This window comes from Lathyrus oleraceus, chromosome 7 (assembly GCF_024323335.1).
Source record: "Lathyrus oleraceus cultivar Zhongwan6 chromosome 7, CAAS_Psat_ZW6_1.0, whole genome shotgun sequence".
In the NCBI taxonomy this organism is placed as follows: domain Eukaryota; kingdom Viridiplantae; phylum Streptophyta; class Magnoliopsida; order Fabales; family Fabaceae; genus Lathyrus; species Lathyrus oleraceus.
In genome coordinates this window covers 386,496,665-386,524,338 of record NC_066585.1, presented here as the reverse complement: position 1 = coordinate 386,524,338, position 27,674 = coordinate 386,496,665, and the positions used below count along the sequence as shown (strand labels likewise).

General features: G+C 42.8%; 2 protein-coding genes and 4 pseudogenes across 2 annotated transcripts; 2 read left to right on the top strand and 4 right to left on the bottom strand.

Moving 5' to 3' along the window:
• The first annotated feature begins 4,995 nt into the window (after positions 1-4,995).
• Positions 4,996-5,484, top strand: LOC127103962 (NADH-ubiquinone oxidoreductase chain 1-like). The gene has a single exon (XM_051041188.1). It carries the CDS (start codon positions 5,164-5,166, stop codon positions 5,482-5,484), a length of 321 nt encoding a protein of 106 aa, XP_050897145.1. The 5' UTR covers positions 4,996-5,163.
• Positions 5,485-15,636: 10,152 nt separating this feature from the next.
• On the bottom strand, positions 15,637-15,855 carry LOC127101503 (uncharacterized). Its single transcript, XM_051038935.1, has one exon. The coding sequence runs from the start codon at positions 15,853-15,855 to the stop codon at positions 15,637-15,639; it is 219 nt and encodes a 72-aa protein (XP_050894892.1).
• Positions 15,856-16,193: 338 nt separating this feature from the next.
• LOC127103961 (cytochrome c biogenesis CcmF N-terminal-like mitochondrial protein 2) lies at positions 16,194-16,891 on the top strand (annotated as a pseudogene).
• A 3,821-nt stretch (positions 16,892-20,712) lies between these two features.
• On the bottom strand, positions 20,713-23,000 carry LOC127106232 (NADH-ubiquinone oxidoreductase chain 5-like; annotated as a pseudogene).
• A 199-nt stretch (positions 23,001-23,199) lies between these two features.
• Positions 23,200-24,096, bottom strand: LOC127105216 (ribosomal protein S1, mitochondrial-like; annotated as a pseudogene).
• Positions 24,097-24,473: 377 nt separating this feature from the next.
• On the bottom strand, positions 24,474-25,674 carry LOC127103960 (ATP synthase protein MI25-like; annotated as a pseudogene).
• Between the last annotated feature and the right edge of the window lie 2,000 nt (positions 25,675-27,674).

Here is a 27,674-nt window from a genome sequence, read left to right as displayed (position 1 = left end):
TTTTTTGTTCTAACATGCTTAATGTTATAACATCTGTTTTCACTTTCTCTGCTAGACTAATAGACATTTATTTTGTCTGATTGGTCACCTTTGGTCAATTTTGACTAAAAAGGGGGAGAAGTGCTTGATATGGAAGTTGGATGTGGCTGATCAGAAGGACAACTATTATTGATATGGTGCACAGGTGCTGATATTGTAGCAGATGGTGCACAGGTGCTGATGAAAATGTGCACAGGTGCTGATGCTATAGCAGATGTTAGTGTGACAGTCTGGCTGGTACATGTGCTGGAGTTACAGTAGTTGTTATTTGATGAATGCACAGATTTAGGGGGAGAAGAAGTACCCTTGTGCATTATGCAGATTTGTGTGTCTTACTAGTTGCATCCATAACTAGTAATTCTGTTGTTTGTTGCACATATTTAGGGGGAGGAGAAGTACCCTTGTGCATATGTGTATTACTAGTAGCCATAGCTAGTAATTGTTTTGCTTCTGCTGCTGATTAAACTATTGTTTAGTGGTTTAACTGCTGATAGTTTGCCTTGTGAACAAAAAGGACAAATATATGTTTTAGCCAATATATGTTTTAGCCAAAATTTGCAAAAGGGGGAGTTTGTTGATTCTAAGTGTTGGCAGCAACTTTGGTAAAACAAAGAGTGTTCATAAGATGTTATGTGTGATGTCTTAACATGAGATATCCTATGTACCTGCTGGAGTTAAAGAAGATATGCAAGCAGGATTGTTTCAGAATGCCACATACAAAGACAAGGCTTCTGATATTGGATGTACCTGCTGGAGCTAAATTGGAAGACATATGCTGCAGGATTGTTTAAGTTGACATACTCATTGTCATGGTAACTGATATGGCTGTACCTGCTATAAAAGGAAACTAGATTATGCAGGATTTTTCCAGATGTCAGACCCGATGTCATGACATCCTGTACACAGAACATTCAGTATGAATGTCTGGTGTTTTGTGATTGCACAATTGGTGGCAATCATTGGTTGATTGAAGATATGGCTAGCTGGCGCAATCTATCAGGGATATCAACCAGATTTGTTTATTTTCCAAGGAGATCTTTACAGCTGATATGAAAAGATTTAATTGGAAAATATATTTAGGGTTTTCAAGCTATCCAATGTTTCTATAAAAAGGGACTCAGAAAACCTGATTGAACATATAACCAATACTGAGCGAAATTTAGAGAGAGAGCTAGGCTTTGTGTCTGTATTTCATTCAAGTCATCCATAGATGATTGAATTGGACTGATTTGTCTTCTTGATCAAAGCTTTGAAGCAAGATCAAGAGTGTGTCTTCTTCATTGAAACTGTGAAGTAAAATCAAGAATATTGTAATGAAAAGTATTTTCTTTTCACAAGGGATTGTTGTTTAAAATCACGGGTGTGTGATTGTAAGGGAAGTGAGTGGGTTCTCATATCTAAGAGTGTTTAGGTAGAAATTGCACGGGTAGAGATTAGGTGAGAAAGACTGTAACTTGGTGAAGTGTACGGATAGTCTTTGAACTAATTCTATTTTAGTGAATTTCCTTCCTGGCTTGGTAACCCCCAGACGTAGGTGAGTTGCACCGAACTAGGTTAACAATTGCTTGTGTTGATTGCTTTACAATTCTGTTTATTATCCATTGTGTATTAACAGATATTAGTGTCGTGACATTACCTTCGACATCTTATATTTGATACCAGAATTTCAGGTCCTTTCTTTTGTTTTTGCACTGAACTAAGTAAGTGTCCTCTTCTCAGAGAGGAGGAGTTTCCTAAACCTAAAGGATTAGTTCCTCGAGTCTAGTTAACTCGACAGCTTAACACAAATAACGCGCGAGATTTCCTCGACTATAGCGCGAGTAGAGTCTAGCTCGACAAGAGGAACTGCTTAACTTGACAATAGCTCGACTAGGTCGCTTATTAATCATTTCTTTTTTTTACTTGTACTCGATTGAGTACAAGTAGTAGTAGTGGAGTTGAAGAGGTCTCTATCTCCCCAATGAAGGCTCGTTTTGCAGACTTCACGAGCAAAGAATAGATATGACTTACAAAAAGGTGCCCATAAGTTTGTTGTCCTGTCTCTGCCTGTAGGTAGTAGGTCCCTGCTCTTTCCGATAAGCGGATAAGTTGAGGGGCTTGCTTCCCAAAAGAAACTTCCCTTGCCTCCTCCTGGCCTTGACACTCTAGTTGTTGTAGCTCTTGTTTCCTCCTTGTTTTCCTTATTTCTCTTGTTAGGAGTTTAGAGTATGTCTAGAACGAGTGAAACGAAGTGCTTCCCTTAAAAAGCTTGAGTCCACGACCTAAAGTGGAGCCGAAGGGAGATGGCTAATAGATTGACTTGCTTTTTACCTTTCGTATTCGGTGGAAGTAAAACTTGATATCGGTGAGCTCCGTTTGCTTCGAAAAGATGTTGTTGGGCAGTAAGCATTTGTAAGAATAGCATCCCTATGTGGGGGAAGATCACGAAAGACAAAGATTATAAAGAGGGCCTCATGACGACTAATCCATGAGAGCCCGTATTTATGCTTTCATTCACTCGTTCCTCGTGGTCAGGAGAGGGAAGATCTTAAGGCTTTCTAGTTTTTGAATCTACTTAAGAATTTGATTGTGCCCATTGATTGTATGTCGAGGGAGAGAGCGATAGAAAGAGGGGTGGTAACCTGGGACATCGATCTGGAGTTGTGGTCTCCTTCCCATCCTTGCGTATGCCTAGACCTAGAACGGAGGATCTGAACGAGAGAGTAGAGTGAAGGCATGTTGTTGATATAGAAGCGAGAGCTGGATCAAGGCCTTTGATAGAGTGTCCTCCTATCACATAAAATCCTTTCCTGGTCAATGAAAGAGACGAGCAAGACTTTAAGTTCCGTTATTACTGGGTGCAAGGCTGAGAAAGAAAGAAATTGAAACCCGAATCAAGATCAATGCGTGAAAGAGCATTGGATTATACATCACAGGGTCAGGCCCCATGAGATGATACTCTCCGTTCTTTAATCAGATAAGGATGCTTTCCATGAATTTCTCCAGCTCTGGTGCATACATGTTCTCTCTAGAAAGATAATGTTCACTGGAAAGCACAGACCAGCTAAAACAAGAGTGAGCTAATCAAGGTCGGGGACGGAATACCGGTTCGAAAATAAAGACAGATCAATCAGTTTGGCAAGAAAAGTGAGCGAACAAGTCTGCTTTCTTCTCCATTGATGCCGAATTCAAGTTTATTGACCTCTTACTAAAAGGAGACAACTAAGAACTAGGGGTGGCGAAAGCTTATTCTGGGAATGCTATTTCCCGGCCTGGGACAGTTGGTTGATTGGATAAGAGGGGAGATCCGTGAAGGGAGTATAAAAAAATAAAGTAGTAGGAAAAAAATGCTATTCAAAAGAATCAGACTAGCTTTCCGTACTGACAAAGAGTCTTTTAGTACTACTATGTATTAATATCTAACCAAAAAAGAAGGAAGAGAACGAAAGGAGAAGAGAAGTCCACTTCCGGAACAGAGCCCTACATAAATTGAAGCATCAGGAACAAGCAAAGATGCCATCGGTTAATAGTTGGAGATTATGCTTCATATTCTTTATGTATGTATTATCCATTCATTCGGAATTCGAACAAGCCTTAGGTTGAATCCCGACATGGGCGAGTAGGGATTCCAGGACAGTTTCAAGCAGCTTCTTCGGGCCGATTACTCATTCGCTTTGTTACGAAAGAAGTTGCAAGGTGCGAGATGCGCAACCTTTGATCCAATTCAGCTTCAAGGGCCTTACCATCCCGGTTAAGGAATGACAGGTCTTTGTTCTGGTCTACCCGCAAGTGAAGGAATTGTGCATAGTCCGTATGTTATCCCACTTCTAAAGCCCGATCTTTCTCTGTCTAGGTTTGTCTAGCTTTGTATTGCTTGCCTGGCTTAGACTGGGTTAATTTCCACCCTTTGAAAGCCTCATACCTTACTAGAGCCCCCCAACAAGACCACAACTCAATTAAGTCCGCCTTCTGTCCTCCACTACCAAAAGACGTGGAGACTTGTTTCTCTCGTCAGCTCCTTACCTAAGGTTACCTTCACGTCACTTCCTTGAACTCGCTTAAGGAAATCCCGAGCTCCAACACTCGAAAATAGTATCTACACAACAACAAGACAGTGAGGCCTACAGACCCCCATGACTATTAATAAAGCACAACTCTTTCCTCACATCTACCTAACCAATTCCGATTGAGAGCGTGAAAATGCAAGATGGAAGCCTTTCATAATGAAAGGAAGATCATCCATGGGGAAAGAGATTGGCAATTCGCTCATGCGGTTAGTTAGTTATAATTGAGTAGGCAGTTCTTCTCTTTGCCTTTCAGCCGGCTAGTCCGTTTATCCCTCTGTGAGTGGAGATGGTTATACAGTAAGTGTTGTGGCTTTGGTGGAAGGCTGGGAAGATCCTTGTTTGTGTTTGGTAGACTCTTAGTTTAGGACGATCTTTCCGGTTTAGGAATTTACTATGGAATTCGGTCACTCGGGTAAGAACTTAAGGCATTGAAAGACGTGAACCAAATCATTTAAGCGTCCACGTATTGGCTTCGATTTTGGCAGAAGCGGGATGACACTCTATTACGTAGATAGACAGAAGAGGGCCTAGCTGGCTTGCCCCAGAGAAGAATGTTGAGTTGAGGAAAAGAAGCCTTCCTAATTTAAATATTTTCCTGTCGATGTAGTCTTTTCTTCTCTGTCCTGCTCCCCAGAAAAGGGCGAAGCGGAAATTGAATAAAAAGGAAGAAAGCTGGTAGATTCAGGCTACCATAGTAGCGTAGATTCCAGCTGTCCCTCCCAGTTCACAGATGTAGTTGCGTGTAGTTAACTTTTTTCTTCGATATTGGCTTGGTGTTAAGTGTACCGCTTGTGTAGCCTATGCGAAGCGAACAAGCAAGGGATTGAGCTACGTGAAAGTCGCGTTCGCGCATTTGTTTTCTTGCTGGGTACAAGATCGAAAAGAATGCACGTATGTCGAGATACAAGGTTTTTCGAGAAAAGGTCCCATCCTTCAATATCATGATTGGGTCGACCAGGCCAGATCATGAGTGAATAGAAAATTGAATACGTACATAGCTGTTCCAGCTGAAATACTTGGAATAATTCTACCACTTGTACTAGGAGTAGCCTTTTTAGTGCTAGTTGAACATAAAGTAATGGCTTTTATGCAACGTCGAAAGGTTCCTGATATAGTGGGATTGTTCGGATTGTTACAACCTCTAGCAGATGGTTTAAAATTGATTCTAAAAGAACCTATTTCACCAAGTAGTGCTAATTTCTCCCTTTTTAGAATGGATTTAGTGGCTACATTTATGTTAAGTTTGGTCACTCGGGCCGTTGTACCTTTTGATTATGGTATGGTATTGTCAGATTCGAACATAGGGCTACTTTATTTGTTTGCCATATCTTCGTTAGGTGTTTATGGAATTATTACAGCAAGTTGGTCTAGTAATGGGCGGTTGTTCGGTCGCCTATGATACTAGGACCAATAGGTCAAAATGGGTTTGTGTCGCAGGTGTTGAACGATCTACTCTATACAGGTGTGGGCTTACAGGGCTAGGGCTCATAAAGCCTTTCTTTCATTCAAAAATAGGGAGGGCCCTGGTCGGTCACTTTTCCGGGCCAGGATCGATAAATAAGTGGAAGTCATAAAAAAGAGATATTTCTCTTCGCACCTAAGATCAAGAGGAAGGGTAGCTTGTCAAGCTGGCCTATATAAAATATATTATTCATTATTATAGAATCTTTTAGAAAAATATTTTTCTAAAGATTCACTGTCTTTTAACCGGCTGTTCTTCTTTGTCAACGCTACTAAGGACCTATGGGTTAGCCTACTAACCTAACCTTTTGGTCCACCTTCCATGTCATAGATATCCTCACTTCATTCAACTTACTACTTGGAAAGCCTTGGTTGCGTGAGGCCAGATCCTCCACATACCATCAATGTTTAAAGTTTCCGTTATGAGGTTCTATTGTTAAGGTCTCTGCCGAAGTTCAACCGGCATTGACCGCAGATTGCGAGAACGTGAGCTTCGTGCCTTCTATAGAACTTTGAGGTCAGTTTGTCCACTAGAGAGTATGGAGATGGCTCCTTCCACCCGGTCCTAGACATTAATACTCTTGGGTCTCTCCCTTTTGGTCATACCGTTATCATCCGAAGAAAAGAATACCCGAAGGCTCCTGCCTGTGTATAAAGCTTATAAGGATAGAACTTTGGGAGGAAAAGAGAAAGCGAGAGAAACCCCACCCCTCTCTTTCCAGAGGATTCGCGGCATGTCAAGTCGGTTCTTCGCTTTGGCTAAGATTATTCTGCCAAGCGAGTTTTGGCAAGTACATTAACCCCACACAAATCACGTTCACGAAATAAAAACTACTTGCTATATTTATATACGCAATTCATTTCGCCTCACTCGACTCTATATCTAGCCAAAGGTAAAGACTTAGATTTTGTTACTCTGAGAAAGATATGGTTATCTTATGGTTAGGATTCTTCTTTATCTTTTATCTTCCCTACTTTACCTTTAGTTGAATAAGAATAAGGAGTCCCTTTTTCGGGATAGGCAGGATATCTTGGTTGGGGAAAACAGGTTAAAAAGACGAATGCTCCTCCGTTTGTGGTTATTGAGGATCCTATAAGCTACTAACTATTCTAGTTAGCCTGGGCTAAGAAGACCGTGTCAAGCCTTGGATTCGACTTTGCGCAATGCCACTTCGAAAGAAAGGGAATCTGAGAGATCTTTGAACAGCATAAAAGACGGATCTAAGAACATAGCCGTAGTTATGGTTTCAGGGCTTAGAGAGACTGGACGCGCACCGAACGAAGATCGTGTCTATTTACGCTAAAACAATCCATATAGGTGGAAAGCTGGAATCTTCAATAGTTCCCCGTTTAACCTTAGAGTGCTATGATGGGGTATTTCAGTTTGTCCCTACAAAATAAAATCCGACTTACGTTCTGCCACGGATAGGGCATCAAGGTTGAAATCCTTCGAAGAGAGCCCAATTAACCACTTTTATCATTGGATTGACTTTCTGCATCCTCACGGGGCCACTCGTACTTTTAACCTGAAAATCAATAATATACTATGGAATTAGAGCTCGAGTGAGGCCATCAACCACAACACAGGACAGACCTCCGAATCCGCTTAAAGATGCTTCTGAAGCCTGAGTTCCTGGCAAGAGAAAGACCAGGATAAATGGAAAAAAAAATCTGCTGGCACAGTTCGTAGCATGTCCTAGGTTCTCCATGAATCCAATGATCCATTCTCCATTCTAATTTCTAATGAGTCCCCCATTGTAGGTCCTGGATTATTCTTGGCGCAACCATCAACATTGACTTTAACAAAAGGATGGGAGGGAGTTTCCCATTTGAGAAATTCTACCTCTCGATGATTAAGATCAAGAGTTTCACTAAACAGTTATGGATTTCCTTGGCTTTAGCAATGATGAGATCACTAGGATTATGAGGAAAATGGAAAGAATCATTATGTTGCACCTTCTTGTGCCATGCCCAGAGTTGGTGAATTGCTACTTCAAAAATGAAATGAGAGGCCATTCATGCTCCGACACTGTATGCATACCAGCACCATGGATATTTTAATAAATCTATTGAGGAAGAAGGAGAGGCTAATTTCTTTGGCGACGTTGGGTGCCTACCATCGAGAAAGAGTAAGAAAGCAGGGTGCTCAGCCAAACTCCCTAACTAGTTAGATAAACCTTTCTCTACAATGTAAGTCATCTGTTAAGGATGGTAAATAATATTAATAAAATATGTACCAAAGGCTAGGCAGATAGCTACCATCATCATCATATATGCCATTCCATAATAAGTGGCTGCCTTCCAAGCCAAAGGAAAGTACTATAGGAAGCAGGGGGACGAACACAGAGGAAGGAAAGAGGCCCCGGAGCTTACCAGCCCAAGCTCAGTAGGCGAAAGTTGTGGGGCGTATTGTGAGTGTCGGAATTCGCCCGTGTAGGGAACTGCCCTAGCCAATTGCAAATGTCTTTCTTCTAATTATATGTCTTAAGCATAGTGCACGAAAGAAGAGTATGGCATCTATGCTTTATGCTTAATAGTTCCACTAGGTAAGCCAATCAGCAAGCCTATTCATTCCATGCAAGCAAGCGGGCCAAAGAGTAGTAGGCTTTCAAAGAATCCCCTTCCCTGCTTGCTGTCTGTCCTTTCTTTTCCTTCTTAGCGCGTAGTGGGAAGAGATGGTGCTATTGTATACTTTATCATGCGTGCTTTTCTTTTAGGATTTTATCTTTAATTCCCTCTAACTATAATTTTTATAATCGAAGACAGATGGTAGCGTAGGAGATAGGGCCTGATTGAGTACTTTGCAATCACCAAACTGCTTTCGAGAACCTTCAAGCTTGAAGGTGTAAAGGAAAGTATACAATCTTCATAGCCTTTTTGTACCGCTCTTACAGAATCCGAAATAACCATTGCAAGGATGAAGCTGCGTTTATCCCACTGTGAGGGAAGGTTGGATTCATAGATGCACTGATAACACTGATACCAACTATTCTTTTATATAAAAAAACTCCCCCAGAGAATGCAAGCTCCTATCGAATAGGCAAGAAGGAAGGGAAGGCACTTGCGAGACCTTAGATCCGTATGAGGAAAAATAAGTTGTGATAGAAAGAGTTGTGAAAGAAAAAGCTGCAAGAGTAAGCGCTCCTCTTGGAATTGAAACAGTTCCCGAATCAGCTCTTATGACAACTAGGCTTCTTTGCGCAATTGAATCAATAGTTAACCCACACACAAAATAGGCAGAGAAGAAGCTCTAAGCCTTGACGCCTTGAGAATTATCCTTTCCGGTGTGATTGAATCACTAACCGCTGCGAGAGTCAGCTTCTTCAATCCTTTGAAACTTAGGAAAGTAAAGTGATAGCCGAGACCCAAAGATCTCCTATTTTGATGCTTAAAGAGAGGCAGGGGGCCTAGCAAGCAGTCTAGCTAGATTCGAGCTACTCATACTTTGTCTGAGATCCCGCTCTTGGTGCAATAAAAGTTGTTTGGGCTCTTTCACTCCTAAATTAAGGCAATGAGCTTGCTTTGCCAAATAATATGTATTAAGTGGTTACTCCGATTAAACCACGGGGAAAGGAAGGTACGAAGCCTGATTGACCTAATAAATATTTCCATATTGCCCTTTTTCAAAATGAGACAGTTGGGATGGAACTTGCACGGGGTTCATTTTCCAAAGTTGCAGAATCCAACCAGCTGCTGTGGGAATAGTGCCTCACGTTCCACTGAACGCTGGGGAAAGAAGTGACATAGTTTTTTTACGAGTAGTAGGGGTATGCTTTATCTATCTTATTGGCTTAAGCATCCTATTATTCTTGATTTTTATCCAATTATAATCATATTTTCACCATTAGCACAAGAGCAGATAGGATGGAGACGAGTCTCAACAAGCAGGGCAGGAGAGATTACCTGCTTCGATAACAACTGAAACTTTTCCTATTCGTGTAGCTAGGAGGAATGCAAAGATGCCCCGTTCACTTGAATAGGAACTGGAAAGACTTAAGATACGAATTAGAATAAGTAGTACTTTCTATCCTTCAGACCCTTGGTTTGGGGGATATCACTGCCCGAGAAGATCATCTGCAATGACATTTGAATAATCCAAGGGCAACTACTGGATCTAAGCCTATCTGTTGTTGAATAACCAACTGGTGCCAGTCTTTTCTGTTACAGTAAGAGTTGTTGAGTAAATAGAAGCTCTGGTCCTATCAGCTGCTGGTGATGAAGTCAGTGAATGAGTCCCCAAGCTTTCTTCCTTCAAAGAATAAATTTTGTCATTACGAACTAAGACCGAAGGCAGGTGCAGTTAATAGAGCAATGTGCAGGTTGGGCTTTTTCAAGGATTGCAAGCTCCAAGCATAACTACAATATGAGAATAGGGCCATTGTTTCTATGCCAGCATATGCTAGGCAGGATTAGATTAAGCAGTATAAAGGTTACTTTCTTGGCACCGGGGATTGCCATTTACATTTTACTCCTTTTGGTAAGGCAAGGCAACCCTTTATTAGGACCGCTTCTCCGATGAGATGATAGATGCCTTTGGCCGATTCCCTTGTCATCTCTCCCTCCCCGCTCAAACTCAAAGTCTGTCTTGAAATAGAGGGAGAAGGAGCTCCAGAGCTCTTCCCTTTGGGACACGTGAACTCCACTCTTGGAAACTTCCCTCTGTTGTAGAAAAAGTACCTTAAAGATAAGAAAGAGGGTCGGGCCAAGATCTCCATTCCGAATGTTGAAGAATGGGACTATACTTAGTCATTACCGTAAAAACTATAGGTGGAAGATTTTTCTACCTCAGAAGCGAAAAATGTGAAAGCCGAATCTCAGGTTCCTAGATAACAGATAGGCGCACAGGAAATAGGTGCATTGACTCAGTCTAAGAAGCATGGCGATGGTCGAGCGATCTCTCCAAGACCAACAACTGGCCTCCCCGAAGGACTGAAGGAAACATGTCGGTTAGAGAGGCATAGGTTTTTATAGTCCAGGTAGGCTATATGAAAGAAGGGGATAAATTGCTCTAAATTTAATACGGTAATATCCCTTCACGATGCTGCCGTGAAAGCAAACCAATTCTACGAGGACCTGCGCCCTATATAAATCAGTACTTCTCTCTCCGACTTCCTGCACCTACCCGGACCCTACAAAAATTAGACTGAAGTTTGGTATGGCTTGGGGTAAGGCTAAGCCAAGCTACCGCCTACCCCTCGCTTGAGGTATCTTGCGATAGGTAGTTTCCTGGCCGAGAGCATACATAAATGATGTGGTCCCCGGATGTCTTTACGAATACTTATTATGTAGGAGATTTTTCTTTTGTATTGTGATGAGTAAGTAAACTATAGAGATCGAGGTTCAGATCAAAACAGACTCTTTGACTAAGGCTTGTCGCTTCGACATAGTAAGTCAGTCCCTCTACCTCTTCCACATGCTGGTATGTCTTCCCGTCTGCAAGACCCAGCTAAAGCGAATCTCATCTTCATGAAGTTTTCTGGGGACTCTATCTTTACTTTTAGTTCGTCACTTGTTGGCAAGGGCAAGGGCTTCAGTGTAAGCACCAGTTCGAACTCTGAATTAGAATCAGACCTTATCTCTCTCTCTCTCTCTCTCTTAATAATTGGAAGTTTGATCCAATCAATCACTGATGACCAAAAAATGTTCCAACCATGCATAAGTGTGAAGGATTGAATTCTGTAATATATTTTATATATAAGAGTCTTAGAAAAGGGCACTAGTTCACGCATTTCGGGTTGATTCCTCTTACCTCTAGAAAGATAAAGAAATGTAAGGGGGTACTTCACTGAATGGAACGATAGGTCAAGTATGGGACGTTCAGTAAACAATCCCTTAGCTCAAGTCCTCGGAGATACCCAACAGGGAGCGGAGACGGCTGAGACGGAGACGGAGCCGCTTTGGAATGGAAGCGTCAACGCAAGAAAAAGAAAAGCCAAAAACGTGAAGTAGAGGGATCCCATTCTGACGGATCAGCCGCTCCCTCCCCCGGTTAACTACCACTACCTGGTCTTACCTTTTAATTGATAGCTTCCGCTGGATCACTTGCCTTCGTGATGAATCCCTTGAGCTTTTACTATCTTTTTGCTTCTTCTTACTAGCCTTCGATTATATGGTTTCCTGTATCGCTCTTGTCAAGCTCCAGCCCGATCCCTGTGATCTCATCTCGTACATGGCCTTCCCCCTCTCTTTCTCTTCGTCCCGGGATAGAGCCTTTCACTAAAGGGAAGGTTCCCGAGCTTGGCCGAAACAAATCCTGGAAGTAGCACTGCTTTGGCGAAAAATAGGCAAGACATATCTAAGTAGCGCTGTCGGAACGAAGCGTGGGCGTAAAGCATCAAGTGGAGGCGCCGAATCCTTGCAAGAGGGGGGTAGACCAGTCAAAGCCAAGTCCAGACGAGCTGGCAAAAAAAAAGGCATAGGGCCAAGGCTGAGCTGGAAGGCTCATCTCACTTATTGTGTGCTTTTTTGGAATAGAGTGACATCAAGAGAAAGTGCACTTTATATCGATTCCTCTCTTTCTACAACTCTTTCTTTCCAACCCACAACTCATCCCCTTAGGCATCAAGGTCGGAATCCCCAAGGGTCGTGCCTCAACCGATCTACTGATAAGGTAAGGGGAAAGACAACTGAATAAATAGGTCTATCCTATAAAGACAGGCTAGAGTAAACGCCAAGCGCTGGCCCATTAGTGGGTTCAATTCCTGCTTGCCTTTTATTTTAAATTGTTAGAGTAGTCTCGATCCTATTGAACATAAGCTATATTACAGGGAGTCAGTAGATCATGATCGGAGGGGACGACCGGAGAAAGATAAGCCAAGGAGTACCCGAAGAGGAAGAGAGGTCCGTCCTAAACGAAGAGCGTTCGCTGAGAGCAAAATGAACTTATTTGTTTGGCCGGAGAGGGACACGGGATTAGACTCTCGATGTATTATTACATTTATAGCGGGAGGAGAGTAGCCTCGAAAGAAGTCGGTCCTAGCAAAAACACATAATACGGCTTATGGTCGAGAGTGTCATGAAAGAAAGGTCAGTCTGCACAGGCGGGACGTGACATTAATAGACAGGTCAAACTGCTACATCGTCTGATTTTCACTCGGATGACATAAAAAAAAATTATATCAGTGTGCAGCAGCCCCTATGACAGAATTGAACATCATATATATCACATTCATAAAAAGATTAAAAACAGTCGGTTATGAGAGCAGCACATTTCCTTGCGGGGGCCCCGTCTCCCATCGGTGCGCTGGAGACGATTCTTTCAATATCTTCGGCTTCGTCTTCTCCTGCACTGATTAGTCTAGTTTTATTTGCCCCCGGAGAGTATCACCGTGAATAATTACTCATATATATCAGCCAGAGAAGCTTGTGGCTCATAGACTATCAACCATAGTGTATACCAGAAAGAAACTTCGTCTAACACCAAATCTTGTTGAAGCTCATCCAGGACCTGAAAGAGATCAGTAAACCAACGCTTCTCCCTCTCCAGACTCAAGCCATGATCCAGTTCCAGAAAACATGCCTGAGGTAGGCCATTATTCCTTTCGTCCTATTCAAGGCTTTGCTCAAGAATAAATATTTGATAGATTGGGAGGAAACCTTAACTTAAGTTTGTGAAGATTAGGACTTTAATGGCTATTGTTGCATCAAAGAAGTGGTCCCTATACCAACTAGATGTTCAAAATACCTTCCTACACGAAGAAAACATTGCATTAGTAGGATCCACCCCATGTGATCCGTCATTTAGTGCAATAAGACGGCCCATAGCAATGAATGTTTAAATAAGATTCACTTCGTTTTGTACGGGATAAGGAGCGAAAAGCGTAGCATGGCATTCAGAGACAAGTCAAGTTCAGTAAGAAATTGGATAGATAGATAGATTTGTGAGTAGTGTAATCATAAAAGCCCACGGAGCGGTGACTTAATTGGTAATCTACTCTTCTTTGTTACTAGAGATCGTCTCCTCGGCTGTTAGGTTCAATGTTCATCGTCACTTGAGTACAAGTACATGATGGTCGTCCTATGAGTGAATGCGCTTCAGTCTAAGGTAAAAATAGCTTGAGCTGAGAAAGTTGTAAGGCTCCTATCCTAGGGTTTAAGCGGATGCCCCAATGCTCTCTTCGTAATGGATGGATGCTAATGGATTGGACGACAGGTACGAGAAGCTCGTTGCCAGGATATAACCATTCTTGTCCCGAAGAAAAGTAGATGTTGATGACCGGATCGACAACGGATGTTGACGAGCAAGATCCTTCTGCCCTTGAGTGGCTTTTCTCTTTTGGTTATGGATTGTGTGCAGCTTGACTTCTTTCTTCCACATAGGCTAGCTTCATTGCTTGCATGCCTTGTGGTGAACTAGACTGAAAATTGTGTATATTATATAAAGACAAAGTCTTAACTTTTTTCAAAAAGAAGAGTCACGCTCTCTAAAAGCCCCTATTTGACGATGACTTAAGCCTATCTTCTTTCTTTACTTTAAAAAGGGCTTTTTTCGGTATACCGCTCTCCGAAGAGAGCTTGTGATATCTTTGGTCTTTTTCCCATGCATCCTTTATGTTGGTCAACAACCAAGCACATATAGTTTTTTTAAGTCTCTTCTTATTCTTTGTCACCCCATTTCCCTTGGGACCAAGAACAAGCTCCAAAGAAGAAGGACTTATCGCAATCTCAGGTACAATGGCTAGTTGGAAATCCTTTCAATTCAAGCCAATCTCTTGATTCACATGAATGTGAAACCGTTGCAACCAATCTTGCATACCAATCATCCGCCGCTTACAGTTCTGGCACTAAGCCAAGGTTTCTATGGATTCAGTCCTATGGAAAAATACATATTTATTTTAGGGGAATTCAGTTAGTAGTTTCACCGGTCAATCCTTGGGACACTAGCAAGTGCGTCCTTAAAAGCCCTAAAAATTGGGTCCATGAAGCCTTAGATACTCCAAGCCCCAACCTTGATTGTCCTTGAACCTAGACCATGAAAGTATGGTTATAGTCCCATTCCATTAGTGGGATGGGATCCATAGCCTACGGGTCTTTCCCAAGCCAGTAAAAGAATAAGGTTTTTGAGGACTATCTTAAGCCTACAAGTAGGAAGGACTTTTAGTTACAATGTCTAGGTTGGGCAAGCTTGGATGCCCCTACTCCCAACAAGTTGCTGGTCAGGATCGTGAAACTATCGTTGTTTGGTCATAAGGATAATAGTTCTTATCTTATTAGGTCAGGGGCGGCCGACCCAGGGGTTACCCGCGATTGGTAATGGCATAACCAGAAGAGGAGTAAGGGAGACAAGATGTAGCGCTGGGTAGCACAGCGCATCTGTTTCGGGTACAGGGGCTTAGAGGGGTGCTATCCCGGCCACCCAACTCAGCAGGTCAAGGGCGGGCCGACCATAGGTTCGAATTCTGCCTCCTTTCTTGTGGATCATCCTGTGGTTACCGGATGATGGGAATAACAAAGTAGAAATTTATAAATGAGCAGAGCACAAAATGTACTTAATATATGAATTCTTTCATTTATCGCTATTTCCGGGTCTTTTCGTTGCATTCACTTACAACAAGAAACAACAACCTGCGTTTGGTGCAGCACCTGCATTTTGGTGCATTCTTCTTTCTTTCCTCGGTCTTTCGTTCCGCCATATTCCTAATAACTTATCCAGTTACAACGTATTAACCACTAATGCACCTTTCTTTTATCAAATCTCAGGGACATGGTCTAATCATGAGGGTAGTATTTTATCATGGTGTCGGATCCCACGTTTTTATGGATTCCTTCTTTGTTATCGGGGTCGACCCCAAAGCCATAATGTCTCAAAATGAGGAGGCCTTGGAGAAGTTTTGTATTACTTTGTCTCGAACTTCGTGAAGAACTCCATTCTATCTCTCCCTCGTTACGAACAAAAAACTGGGGTTGCGCCCCAGTTGTACACTCCCTTCGTTTTACGAACCCTTGTTGATTCTGAACTTCGTTCGCAAAGGAACCGGATGTTTGACGGGCCAGCCCTTTTTTATGCGCTGCTTTACCCTGAAAGGATAATTAGCTTTGCTCCTCTGGGTGCTAGGCGCTCCCGTGGTTCGCGAGAAGGAAAAAGAAGGACTTATCCTTTGTTGCATCTAGCACAATATGATAAAGAGAGAGCTTCGTCTATCGATGAACAGCGGATTGACGAAGCTCTTGGCATTGCTTTGTTTTTCTCTCCTTTCCTATCAGTGAGTTCCGATTCTTTTGTTCGAAATTTCTTCGTTCGTACCAAACCGCTTGCAAGATCAAATCCTGTTCCACAAGATCCTATATCAGCTATACATCCTCCTTGCATTTATGCCGGAGACGTCGCCAGTGCTATGGGATTTGGATTATGTAGATAAAAAATTATTAATGGGATTGTGGCACTCCAGTCGCCGCCAATGCGGAAGGATGCCGCCGAAAAGAAGGGAACGCTGCTTCGCTCTGCTGGATGCGTCGGATCCCGTATAACAAGCGAGCTTTTTACCATTAAATTAAAACATATGGTCGCAAAATGCTATATAGCTCTCTTGTTGCGTAGCAATAGAAGCCTGCTCATGCTGCTTTGGCGGCACTTTTTCGCCTTCTCTTCGCTCTGGACAGGAGCGCTAGTGGACACGGGGAGGGAGCAGGCGAAGCGTGTCGTTCGTAATGAACAGAAAGAGACCACTACTTCGCCTCTTTGTTGGAGCGCCGACGCGAACACAGTGGTATCTGACCAGGACCAAAAACAGATTCGAATTTGGATCTTGACATGTCGGTGGTTTTTAACCGTGGGCATCATGCCAGGAAGTTGGTGGGCTCATCATGAATTAGGTCGGGGTGGCTGGTGGTTTCGGGATCCCGTAGAAAATGCTTCTTTTATGCCTTGGGTATTAGCCATAACTCGTATTCATTCCGTAATTCTACCCCTTCTTCATTCTTGGATCTCATTTCTTAATATTGTGACTCTCCCATGCTGTGTCTCAGGAACCTTTTCAATACGGTTTGGATTGCTAGCTTCCGTTCATAGTTTTGCTATAGATGATACACGAGGAATCTTTTTATGGCAGTTCTTCCTTCTAATGATTGTCATATCTATGATTCTTTTCCCCCAGATGAAGCAACAGGCATCGGTCCGTAGGACTTATAAAAAAGAGATGGTTGTGGCGCAAACTACTCTTGTGCACCTCCGTCACTTGGCTCGCGCGCAACCCCGCCTCGTTATGTTATGGAAGAATTTAACTTATTACCGGGCTGGTTATTCAGAGCCAACGGCTGCCGGATTTCGTCTCGCAACTAAAAGAAGATCGCTTCGGGGGTCACTGTGGCTGAATGAAGAGCAATCCGCCCCTACTGCGTTTGATTAGTAAATTCTGGATAAGTTCGGAAGATGGTAAAGGTAGCTTGCTTCCAAGCCACTACACTAGATGCGCATGTAGTCGTAGTAGTAGGCTCAGAATGCCTCTCTTTTATACTAAAATACTACTTAGGATGAATGGCTCGTTCTCTTACTTGACCATGGCATCGCCAACATGAGTCTGTGTTCGGTGGTTGATAAGCTATTAGTTGGTATTTAGTTTAGGGCTTATTATTTCCTTTAACTTTTCCTAACGAGGTGGAGGGCCATCGCAGAAAGTAACCTATCCCCGTAGTTCCGAAGACAAGAATTGGGTAGTAGGAGGCCCTTGGACCCAAAAAAAGGCTTTGACATGCTGGCTATTGCATTTATCGCGAAGTGAATAAAGTTGGGGGGCAGAAAGGAATGCCAGGGACAGAGTCACCTCAGGGTTAATTTCATGCCCACGGGCAAGAAAAGGTTCCGAAGTGAAGCCCTTTGACCCATTGCTATCGGACTGGTGGAATGAAACCATATCGAATAGGGAACTCATTCCAGTATCGCTACCGCTTCGACTGCGAGAAGGAAGCCTGATGAAGAAGATGACTCGACTCGCGTCTGGGAAAGCCGGGAAGACAGACCTTAGATTGGTCAGCTTCGACCCATTTGGTGAAGTAATCGGTAGCTACCAAAAGAAAGGGATAGAAGAAGGGGCTCGGGATCTTCGGATCAAAGTACAAAGCGAGCAAGAACGCACTGATCTGTAGTACGCCTCAGGAGTCGGCGGAGAAGAGTTCCAACTAGGCAAGTTGTTCCTAGCCAAAAAGTAGGTAGCCCCGCGAAACCTCTTATTCCGGCTAACTACGACTACTCAGGAATAGCTGTGTTTCCGCTATTGGGGATAATCGCCTATTGTATATTTCCTGACCTACTCAATCGAAAGATGCCCACAATCGGATGCTAGTCTCTAAGTCCCTGCTTCGACTGTGCCTTATCTTAGGGCACGGTACCTTAGTTTAAATCCATAGTTTACCGCTTTCCCTTGCAAAGACAAAGACCTGATTTGTCCCACCCGGGGATCTGACCCCCTTGATCCTCCTCTAGGATTCGCGCTTTAATAAGCTCACTCGTGTCGTCCTACTAAAGGAAAGGCTCTTTCTATTCCGAGTTGCCATGCACCCTATCCTATTCGATTAGGAAACTGATGATTCTAGTGCAAGTTACATCCATATCAAATCCTTCAGAAGTTATGCTCAACAGGAAAGTCATAAAGAAGTGCCACAACACTATTGCTATTGATCGGAAATTCACTATTGCATTACCTGAATGGAATGGCAGCAATCTTCTTAGTCCCTGTGCATTCAAGAACAAGCCCATCCAATCTTACCGTTCTTTAACCTACAAGTGCTTGCTTCTGGCATAAGTGCTGCTAGTGAAAGCAACTGACAAGGCCTCAAAGCTGTTTCAGGAAGAATATAAAGCAAAAACACATTTCGACCGGGCACGTATCGAAGGAGAAAAGGAGGAGGGAGGTAGCAATTACATTAGTAGGAGCAGCAGGAAGCGTGGCAATCTCGCTTGTTCTCGAATCAGCGCACTAGGAATCGCCGATTTAAGATGATTTCCAACAAACGCACATTCATAGGCTGTTAGCAGGATAAGGCGGGAAAGATATTGAATTAACAGATTTGACTTTGACTGATTAGCTACTAGAAGTAGCCAGTAAGTCCAATGCGACGAACACGGGCTTGGATAAGAAAGAAGGGTCTTGGACAGGGTTAAAAGGAGACGAAGGATAGGTTGGATAAAGGTTTTTTTGGTAAACTTTAGTTTTTGTATTCTATAGCACAGGTGTGTTATGAAGAGGATAGACTCTGGCTTCTTGGCTACCAGAGGGTTAGATGTTCAAGATCATGACTAGGGTGAGACCCCAATTGGTTGGCTTTCTTTATTTTGTTCGAGTTTCATGTACTTGGCTACTGTTGACATGACTGGGCTGGTTCAAGTTCTTAAATGCAGCTCCATAGGGTGCAGACAGGGGTTTGGTTGAACTACGGTTGATTTCTGATAAAATTTCCTTGCTGTCTTAACTCAACTTTAGAACTGCTATTCCTCTGCGTCCCACACATGCCTGCACTATTGATTGACAAATTAAAAAAAGTCTTCTATTAGCCCTCATTTTGTATTGGGTTTTCTTCTCTTTTTCTTTTTCTAGTTAGTGTTTCAAAAGCTTTTTCTCTGACTTCTGTGACATTTGTCCCGAAAACAATGTTCGACTTGCACGTGTTAAGCATATAGCTAGCGTTCCTTTTGAGCCAGGATCAAACTCTTCTTTTGAGTATGATTGGGCCCTGCAGTGGTAGAACCTGGTGAACCAGGCATACTACTTCCCATCTTATCCCTTCCGGTCGAGCACTTCGTTCCTTACTTTCCAGTCTTTTTCTGAAGTTCCTGATAGATTACTGTCAAATAGGTTCTTCTGCCGCTTCCTTGTAAGATCGACATACGAGGGTGTCAGCACTAAGAAAGCAAATCGGACAATAAAGATCAGTACTAAGTTAGAAGGAAACTAAGCATCCGGCCCTAAGAAAAAAAAGGAAGGATAGTACCGTCAGTGTCATCACTTAATCAGGTACATCTGGGTTGGTGGAAACTAGACTCACGTGTCAAAGAAGATCTCCGTTATGGAGTCCCTTCTAAGCAGGCTCAGGATATGGGCAACACATATGACAGACAATTAGGGAATTTTCTTCTTTTCTTATTCTTAATAGAGTACCAGACTTATCACACGGCTATATGACCAAAGATAAGGTCTCTGACCAAACTTCCCTTAGCTACTTTGAAACAAAACATTTCACACTTAATTAAAAGGGCTTAACGATGGCATAATATGTACACGCATGACTTATCCCTTATTTAAGATTGGTTATTTTCTCATACCAAAACAAACTTAGTTTCTCTAATTCCAACCGGAGCGATGTTGGGAACTTGCACTCCTGATAACAAACAAAAGCTGGATTCTATCTATTCCTTCTGTGAAGCGTATGATCCTTCGGCACCTCTGGAGGTTTCCAAACCAGAGTAGCGGACTTAGCAGTCGCTACCCGAGTCAAGCTTCATCCTTGGAAGAAGACCTTCCAACATGATGACCTCAGCTTCATGGTTGTAGCTGGTAGACCCGTTTACCCCAGACGAAGTTTTCAATCTTTCCGTAAGGAAAAGGCATAACAAGCATGCTACGAATCCCTCAATCAAGCTTGAAAGCGAGTTTCAGTGATCTGAGGGTGAATAGATAGAATACCTGAATTGGAATTCCTATAGTGAGGTAAGCCGTGATTTTCGGTAAGGGCTAATTCGAAGATCTTAGTTCATAGGGCACAAGACAGGGATCTCCTTGATCTAACTTTGAGCCACTCTGGACATAGTCCTTTCAGGCAGTGGCCGTTTAGTCCATGGTCCATTAGATGGTCGGTGCAAGGCCAGAAATTGGAACACATTGATTCCGCTTGTTCCTGTCCTTCGCTTCATGGCTTGTCCCTCGGTGTGGTCAGTACTCCATACTGTCGGGCAGAGAAGCTTACACTTGTTAACTAATTATGGTGGTTCACCAGGGCCTCTTTCCTCCTCCCTTTTCTGCTCACTCGTAAGGGGTCCGGACCCCCACAAAGGGGGAGGGAGTCGACTGAACATCTCAGCCATTGGCGGGAATTTCGCCCGCATCCGATCCCTAATTCCTGTTCACCCCATATGATCGTGTTGGGTGAATTGTGACCTCATACGATCGTGTCGGGTGAGCAACAGTCGCTTCGTCATAGTACTTACTTATGGGCTAACGGGTCACACTTTGGCCAACTATCCTACAAAGAGACTCCCGAGAGCTAGCAGTATTAAACGAATGGCCATAGGAATGGGCGCATCATGACATCTTAAGATGTCTCACCCGAATGAATTAGTTGGTACTAGAAATGTTAGAAAAAGTGAACGAAAAGAGTAATAAGAAGTGAAAAGGACATAGACACTTCCCAACCAGAAAGCAAAATTACCACTTATGGTATACTTAGTGTAAGCGAGCTCTAATATCACATCTTTGGAATAAAATCCAATTAGAAAAGGAAATCCAATTAGAGATAAGTTGTCCATGAGCATCATGGCATAGGTAAAAGGGAACGAGGAGGCAAGCCCCCCATCTTCCACATATCTTGCTCATCCGACATGGCATGAATCACCGAACCTGCACTCAGGAATAGTAATGCTTTGAAAAAGGCGTGATTCATTAAGTGAAAGACGCTAACCGAATAGTTAGAGATGCCGCAAGCAAAGATCATATAGCCTAATTGACTGCAAGTTGAATAAGCTTTGACCCTCTTTAGATCGTTTTGTAATATTCCAATGGTTGCCGCAAGGAATGACGTCGTAGCTCCTGCAGAAGTAATAACAATCAAAGCCGTAGGTGGGTATTCAAATAAAGGGGAGCACCTTGCTATCATGAAAACGCCAGCTGTGACCATAATAGCTGCATGAATCAAAGCGGATACAGGAGTGGGACCCTCCATAGCATCAGGTGACCAAGTATGCGATCCTATCTGTGCAGATTTCCCAACAACACCAAAGTCATATGGCATTCAATCTCATATTGCAAGAAATCAAAGAATTTCTGGGGGCACTAGCACGGGAAAAAATGGTTGAAAAGTCTACTGTTTGAAAGAGAGTAAAACGACCCGAAATCCCAGGAGCTAATCCAAAGTCACCTACTCGATTGACAGACATAGCTTTTGTAGCTGCTTTATCTGCCTGAAGTCGTGTAAACCAGAAATGAAATAATAAATATGAAGCAAGACCTACTCCCTCCCACCCCAGGAATAATTGAAAAGAGTTATCTCCAGTCACCAACATTGGCATAAAAAAGGTAAGAATGGATAAATAACACATAAATCGAGGGCTATGCGGATCCTTATACATATCTGAAATGGAATAAAGATGGACCAAGCTACTTATGGATGTAACCACAATTAACATCACTATGGTTGGGCTATCGAACACGGAGTCAGAAGTTAATTACGACTCAGGCCTATTTGCAAATCGAGCGAGCTCCCCTTGCATGCAATGATGTGGTGGTGAACCTCTAATTCTAATTAAGTGCTCTCGGAACCGTGCGGGAAGGTTTCCTATCACACGGCTCACCAACTTGATCTTCCGCGGGAACCGTATGTCCAAAAAGGCCTGGAAAAAGAGGTACTGACTCCCTCTCCTTATCCGTAGAGTTACTTCATACCTTTACTTTGCCACTCAAGTGTACGGCATCCGCCGTGCTTAGGCCCCTTCTTCCCTTCCCTAATGAAAGAGTCCACCACCTGCCTTAGTAGTCTCAAATAGGGCGTACATGCCTTCCTATTTATTTAGTAGGTGATTCACTACCGAAGAGAAGAAAAGGCTGGATCAAGAAAAGGGGGTACTACGAGCCCTCTGCCCCACGCATCTAACCAGCTCGGGTGGTTCACCGGTTCCACCGACTAGACTCTTAGAGTTATTCAGTCGATACAGAGGTGCGCTTGAAGTGGGGGGTGTGTTGTCCCTATTGGGCTGGGCCCTTCCCCTAAAGGCCCCACCGTCGGAGCATAAGCGCCCTCTTGCTACCCATATGCGAGGCGCCGTCTTAGCCTTCCCTGACCAGGATCGCTCCCACACCTGTAGCGTTCGTGATCGGCCTACTCAACTGTGTATCGATCGAAAGGCAGGGCGGCATAACCCCCAAGGGAGTGGTTACGTCCAATATGTCCCCCTTCTTCCCGACATGCTATGGTGCCCCCCGGGGGGTAGGAGCGGGTCGAGTCCGTATCGCCGCGGAGCAACAGCCGCGTCCGGATCTGATCTATCTACTCGGCAATTCATCAGGTGACTTCACGGTCGCCAAAGAAGCCCCAAGAAGCATCAAACATTTCCAATGAGATCCATGGAGCAATTCTTAGATAGCAAGCACTAGCTCCTGGTGTGACTTCATAAAAAGCAATCAAAGATAAGATCGAAGAGAATGAAACACATGTAGTGGTCATTATAGCGGTTCCTTCTGATCCTAGAAAACGTCCAAAAAAACCAGCTACGGAACTACCGAGCAGGGGCAAAAATACAATAAGTAGATACATAATTTCGAGTGTGATCAGACAACAAAAAATAAGACAATGACAGAGCGGCCTGTAATAAGTGCCAGACCCTCAACAAAAGGATGGATTAAGGTGATAGAGTGTTATCAGGAGACGCTAGGTTTCGCTTCGGAATTGAAAAAAACTGCACTTTTTTCGTCAGTAGATTTCGCTCATCAAGTTCTTGTTTGATCTGCCGCTGTTAGAACACCACAATATTCGTTCTTTTGGGGTTAATGCTCTCAATGGTGAATCGATCATTCAATATCCTCCTTTTTTTCCTTTTTTTTTGTGAGAACGGAATGGAAGAAAAGTAATGAAACCCGTGATGGCTACTGAATAACCTCCTTTGACTTTATCAATAATAAAGCCTTTTACCTTTGTATTCGTTCAACAAATCTTGTTCAGTTTCATCCAAGCTCGTTTTTGTCTTAATCTTCGTGGAAGAAGAAGAAGCGGTTCACCGGCTACTACATCTGTGGATCCCACCAAATCATTAAACCTGGCGGCTACTCGCTCTTTGATCAGTGATTCGCCGGCCACTAGATCCAGGAATAATCTCTCCAAAATCTTCTTTTTGATCAGTGATTCACCGGCCACTAGATCCAGGAATCCCACCTTATTCTCAAACCTGGTGGCTCGGCTGATTGGCACTCCTGTAGGCTCATCTTGCATACAATTTCTGGGGGTCCCAGGTCCTGTATCCACCAAGAACATTTCTTCCCCTAAGCGTAAAACTTCAGATTGTAAGAGCTTTCCACTACATAAGAATAAACTTGAATTACATCTTGGAAATGATCGACTTAAATAGATGCTCATCATAAGCTTTTTTTTCCTCCTCTTTCTGTTCTATTGATCAAAAGCATCCAGCAGCGCCATGCCAGTAGAAAGAGTTAAGCTACTAAGCTAAGTGTTGTGGAACTCGGTAGAAGCGATTTGCCGCTTCCGCCTCTCTAGGCTTCACAATGGCTCCCCCCTATATAGATAGAATTTAAAATGAGTCTTTTCCCCTCAACTATAATTAATATAATAAATCTGAAAGGAATTTAAAATTCCGAAGGATTACCCTTTTGTTTGAGCAGGGGGCTTCGAGTCCTGTGTTGACAAAGATCAGATAGGATCCTGCTGTGATCCTCGATCTCTTCCTTAATACTGATCAACGTTCTATCGGTAATTCAATTAAAGATCGAGTAAAGGGAGAATGCTTCTTTAAAAAGAAACTAATCAAGAGAAATTACTTGAGCGACTTTCAAAGAAAATCTGACTGCAACTTTCGAGCCTTATCTTGTTTTGCTTGCTCTTCTTTAAAGAAATTACTTGAGCGACTTTCAAAGAAAATCTGACTGCAACGACAGGAGTCTTTCTTAGTGCAATACGTTCAACAACCCTTAAAGCGTGCGGGCGGCCCTAGCATACAGAAAAGAAAGAAGTAGTCCTATTCGAAAGATAAATTTAAGTCCTAGTAGGTGTGGTGAGATATTGAAGGCCTTTCCTTCACGGGCTTACTTAGTGCTTGTGCTAAGGAGTTCAGGGCTAAGGGCTGGAGCATAGGAAGCATTGGCTATCAGAACCCCCGAAGGGAACTAACTCATTTCTTGCAATGCTGCTTCATGAGAAAAAAGTTGTCTTTGTATTGGATCCTCTCTTTTGTTACATTAAACATGAATTAGATTCTATTCGTCTTATTTATTCTTAAGAGAACCCCCCACCCGAACCATTCTTAAGATCACCAAGCTCTCTCGAATGAGTTCTATTTTTTCTTCTTTCGAGATACAGTGGGGGATGAATCTCCTCCTAACTAATAAGTTAAACTTTGTACCTAGATCGTTCTGAAGACGGATGCGACGAGAAGAAGTGGCATTTGGAAGTGTTGCTGACTTAACATTTAGGTTTCGGCATAACAAAGCTTGCATTGTCTTTTCGCACTTAGGCGCACAGTGTGCCATTGGTAATGATTCTACTACGGTTCCAGAAATTCACAAACTGATCTTAAGTAATCGTTGTTGTTCATTAGATTCCGGAGGAACTACTTTGTTAGGATTGGGGAATTGCTGCGATTCTTCCTGAATAGCCTGGATTCTCCCGTCGAGAGTTACTTTGAAAGTATTACCTAAACTCTTCCGATTGAATATGATGAAGCCTATAAAACAACGAGCTACTATCATTTCTTCATTATAGATTGATATCTTATTCGAACTTAATGCACAAATAGATGGAATAGCAGAAAATAACATCTTTCTAGCTTGCATATGCGTGGAAATCAATCTATTTTAGAAAGGTTCTATCTATCTTTCAGCAACTAAACGGGAAGTGGTTTAGGAAAGGACTTTAGAATAAATCGGATGCGCTCGTCCAACAATAAAGGCCCCGACCCTTCCCTTCCAACCAAGTAAAAATAAAAAATAAATAAAGAAGAGAACGAAAGGAGAAAAGATAACTTCATATTTTGGTAATTCTCTAGGAGTCATGTTTAACCTTGAATGCTATTAATAAATTCTACAGCAATAGTCCCTCGGACTTGGAAAGTTATAACGAAAATGGCTAACCCAATAGCTGATTCCGCAGCTGCCACCGTTGAAACCAATGAAGCAAATGATTGACCCATCATATCATCCGAAGAAACGGAAAATACCAAAAAGTTTGAATTAACAGCTAATAACATTGATTCAATTGGCATTTACATAATAGGAATATTTCGTCTATTAAGGAGGATTCCCCGAATACCTAAAATAGAGATGATCATAGAAAATGTAAAATATTTGATAGGATCCGTTTCGGAAACGTGGAATGTAAGAGAAATTCAAATGTTATATATAGTTTGCCATCGGGACTTCACTGCGAGAGAAAGAGGATAATTTGTTGAAACTATTGACTTTGTAGACCTAATTCAGTAAGATTCTTCAAAATGGTCAAGAGTTGCTCCAAAGACTCGGAATCATGATGAAGGTGGGTTGCAATGTCTTGAACTCTCTTCCCAGGGGGAAGAACAAGAGCATTATGAAAATATATTTGGAGCAACCCCTCTATTTATTTTTTAATCTCCTCTCGGAGGGTGTCAAAACATAGGTATTCCAAACTTTCAGCCATATTTTTGTCGGTTAACCCCCGAAGTCGACCTGCACGAAAGATTATGTTAACTATAAGGGGGATATAAGCTAGTCCTACTATCGTGAATCTTTCGTTGACCATCTCGGATAAAAAGGTAAGAATGTTTGGAGTCATCTCTTAGGAAATGCGGAATGGAGGAGTAATAAAAATGTTATATAGATAGGGAGAAGATTAAACCTCTCTTGGCGTGATTTGAATTAGGCCATCTCTCTATCTAGGGAAAGAGTCCCGTCTTCGATGCTTAACTTAATAAGTACCGAATCCAAGTATAATCCTAAATAAATTCTATACATCATAAAGATGAAAAATACCCTTTGCCACTTCCTTTTTTCGTAGCTTAAAAGGCGTCCCTTTCTATTATTTTGATATGCCCTTCCTTATTTACGCAAATAAAGTCGCCTAAAAAATTAGGTCACGGTCGCAGATCAGGAGAGAGTTACTTGTGTGACGCATCTATATCTGGGGATGATCGGGTAGAACTTAGGGCTTTCGGGTGTAAATCGGGGAACGATTAATTAGGTGTCCGGGGTGCTATAAAGATAAGGGACGATACGCTTTGCTATACCAGCTATGAGTCTATTTTCTCATTGAGTCGGGCGCTTGGGAAGACTGTCCTATCGGGTTGGAAAACCAACATCGGACCGGGATGTTGTTCCCTCCTTGTCTTAAAAGATTCGGGAAGAATCTGGTAAGTTCGCTCTACATTGTTCCTTAGATGGGGAAGGACATAGGCTCGGCACATTTCGTAGCTATGCTAGCATCGTCGCGTCCGTAAAATGAAGGCGTTGGTACATTATACTGGGTGGTAGCTTTTCGGTACACGACCTTGCGTTGTCGTCAGCCGTACGCCTTTGAGCAGCAGTATTTAGAAGCATGTCATCTATGAATGATCTGATGAAACTAGAGATGGAATAAAACCTAGCCTAGCTTTTCGTCACACGAATTAGCCGCCAGTCTTTGAGGTCGCCTTCCTTGATTCACAATATAGCCTGCGGGTGAAATCCCTGATGTCGTATTGTACATGGGAATCAAAATTGTGAGGCCATTGAATGATAAATCACGACCTTAAACACTTTCCTGTAGCTATAGTGTCAACTTGACGCGCTGAACGACTATGATCAGAATCCTTTCGGGGGCCCCGTTTCCCATTGGTGCGCTGGAGACGGTTCTTTCTGTATCTTTGGTTTCCTCTTCTTCTGTAGCTTCTTTTTCGTATTCTCCTCCTTCTGAGTCAAATAGAGAAAATAAAACATGTGAATGAAGATAGATTGACCTTCCTCTTCTCTTCTCTTCTTACTTGGCCTCGTCTTCCTCCCGGATAGGTGCTTTTCCTTTGTCTTTTGACAAAACCGAGGTTCTGAGGGCTCCCCGAGTTCCTCTTTTCCAGCTTCTCTCGCTGTTTCGGGGAGTTGTTCCACCGATTGAGTGAGAGCCGAGGTGGGGAAGATCGGTTATTCCTTCATCCCATAATGCATTAAGATTGCGTCTACAGTTGGTCGAGTTTTTGTGCCTGGATGATCAGTGATATTTCGTCTGGTTGTACCGAAACTCTTCTTTCTTTCCTCGTTT

Coding starts and splice junctions, on each gene's coding strand:
- LOC127103962 (XM_051041188.1), top strand. CDS start 5,164: ATGGCTTTTATGCAACGTCGAAAGGTTCCTGATATAGTGGGATTGTTC.
- LOC127101503 (XM_051038935.1), bottom strand. CDS start 15,855: ATGCAAGGAGGATGTATAGCTGATATAGGATCTTGTGGAACAGGATTT.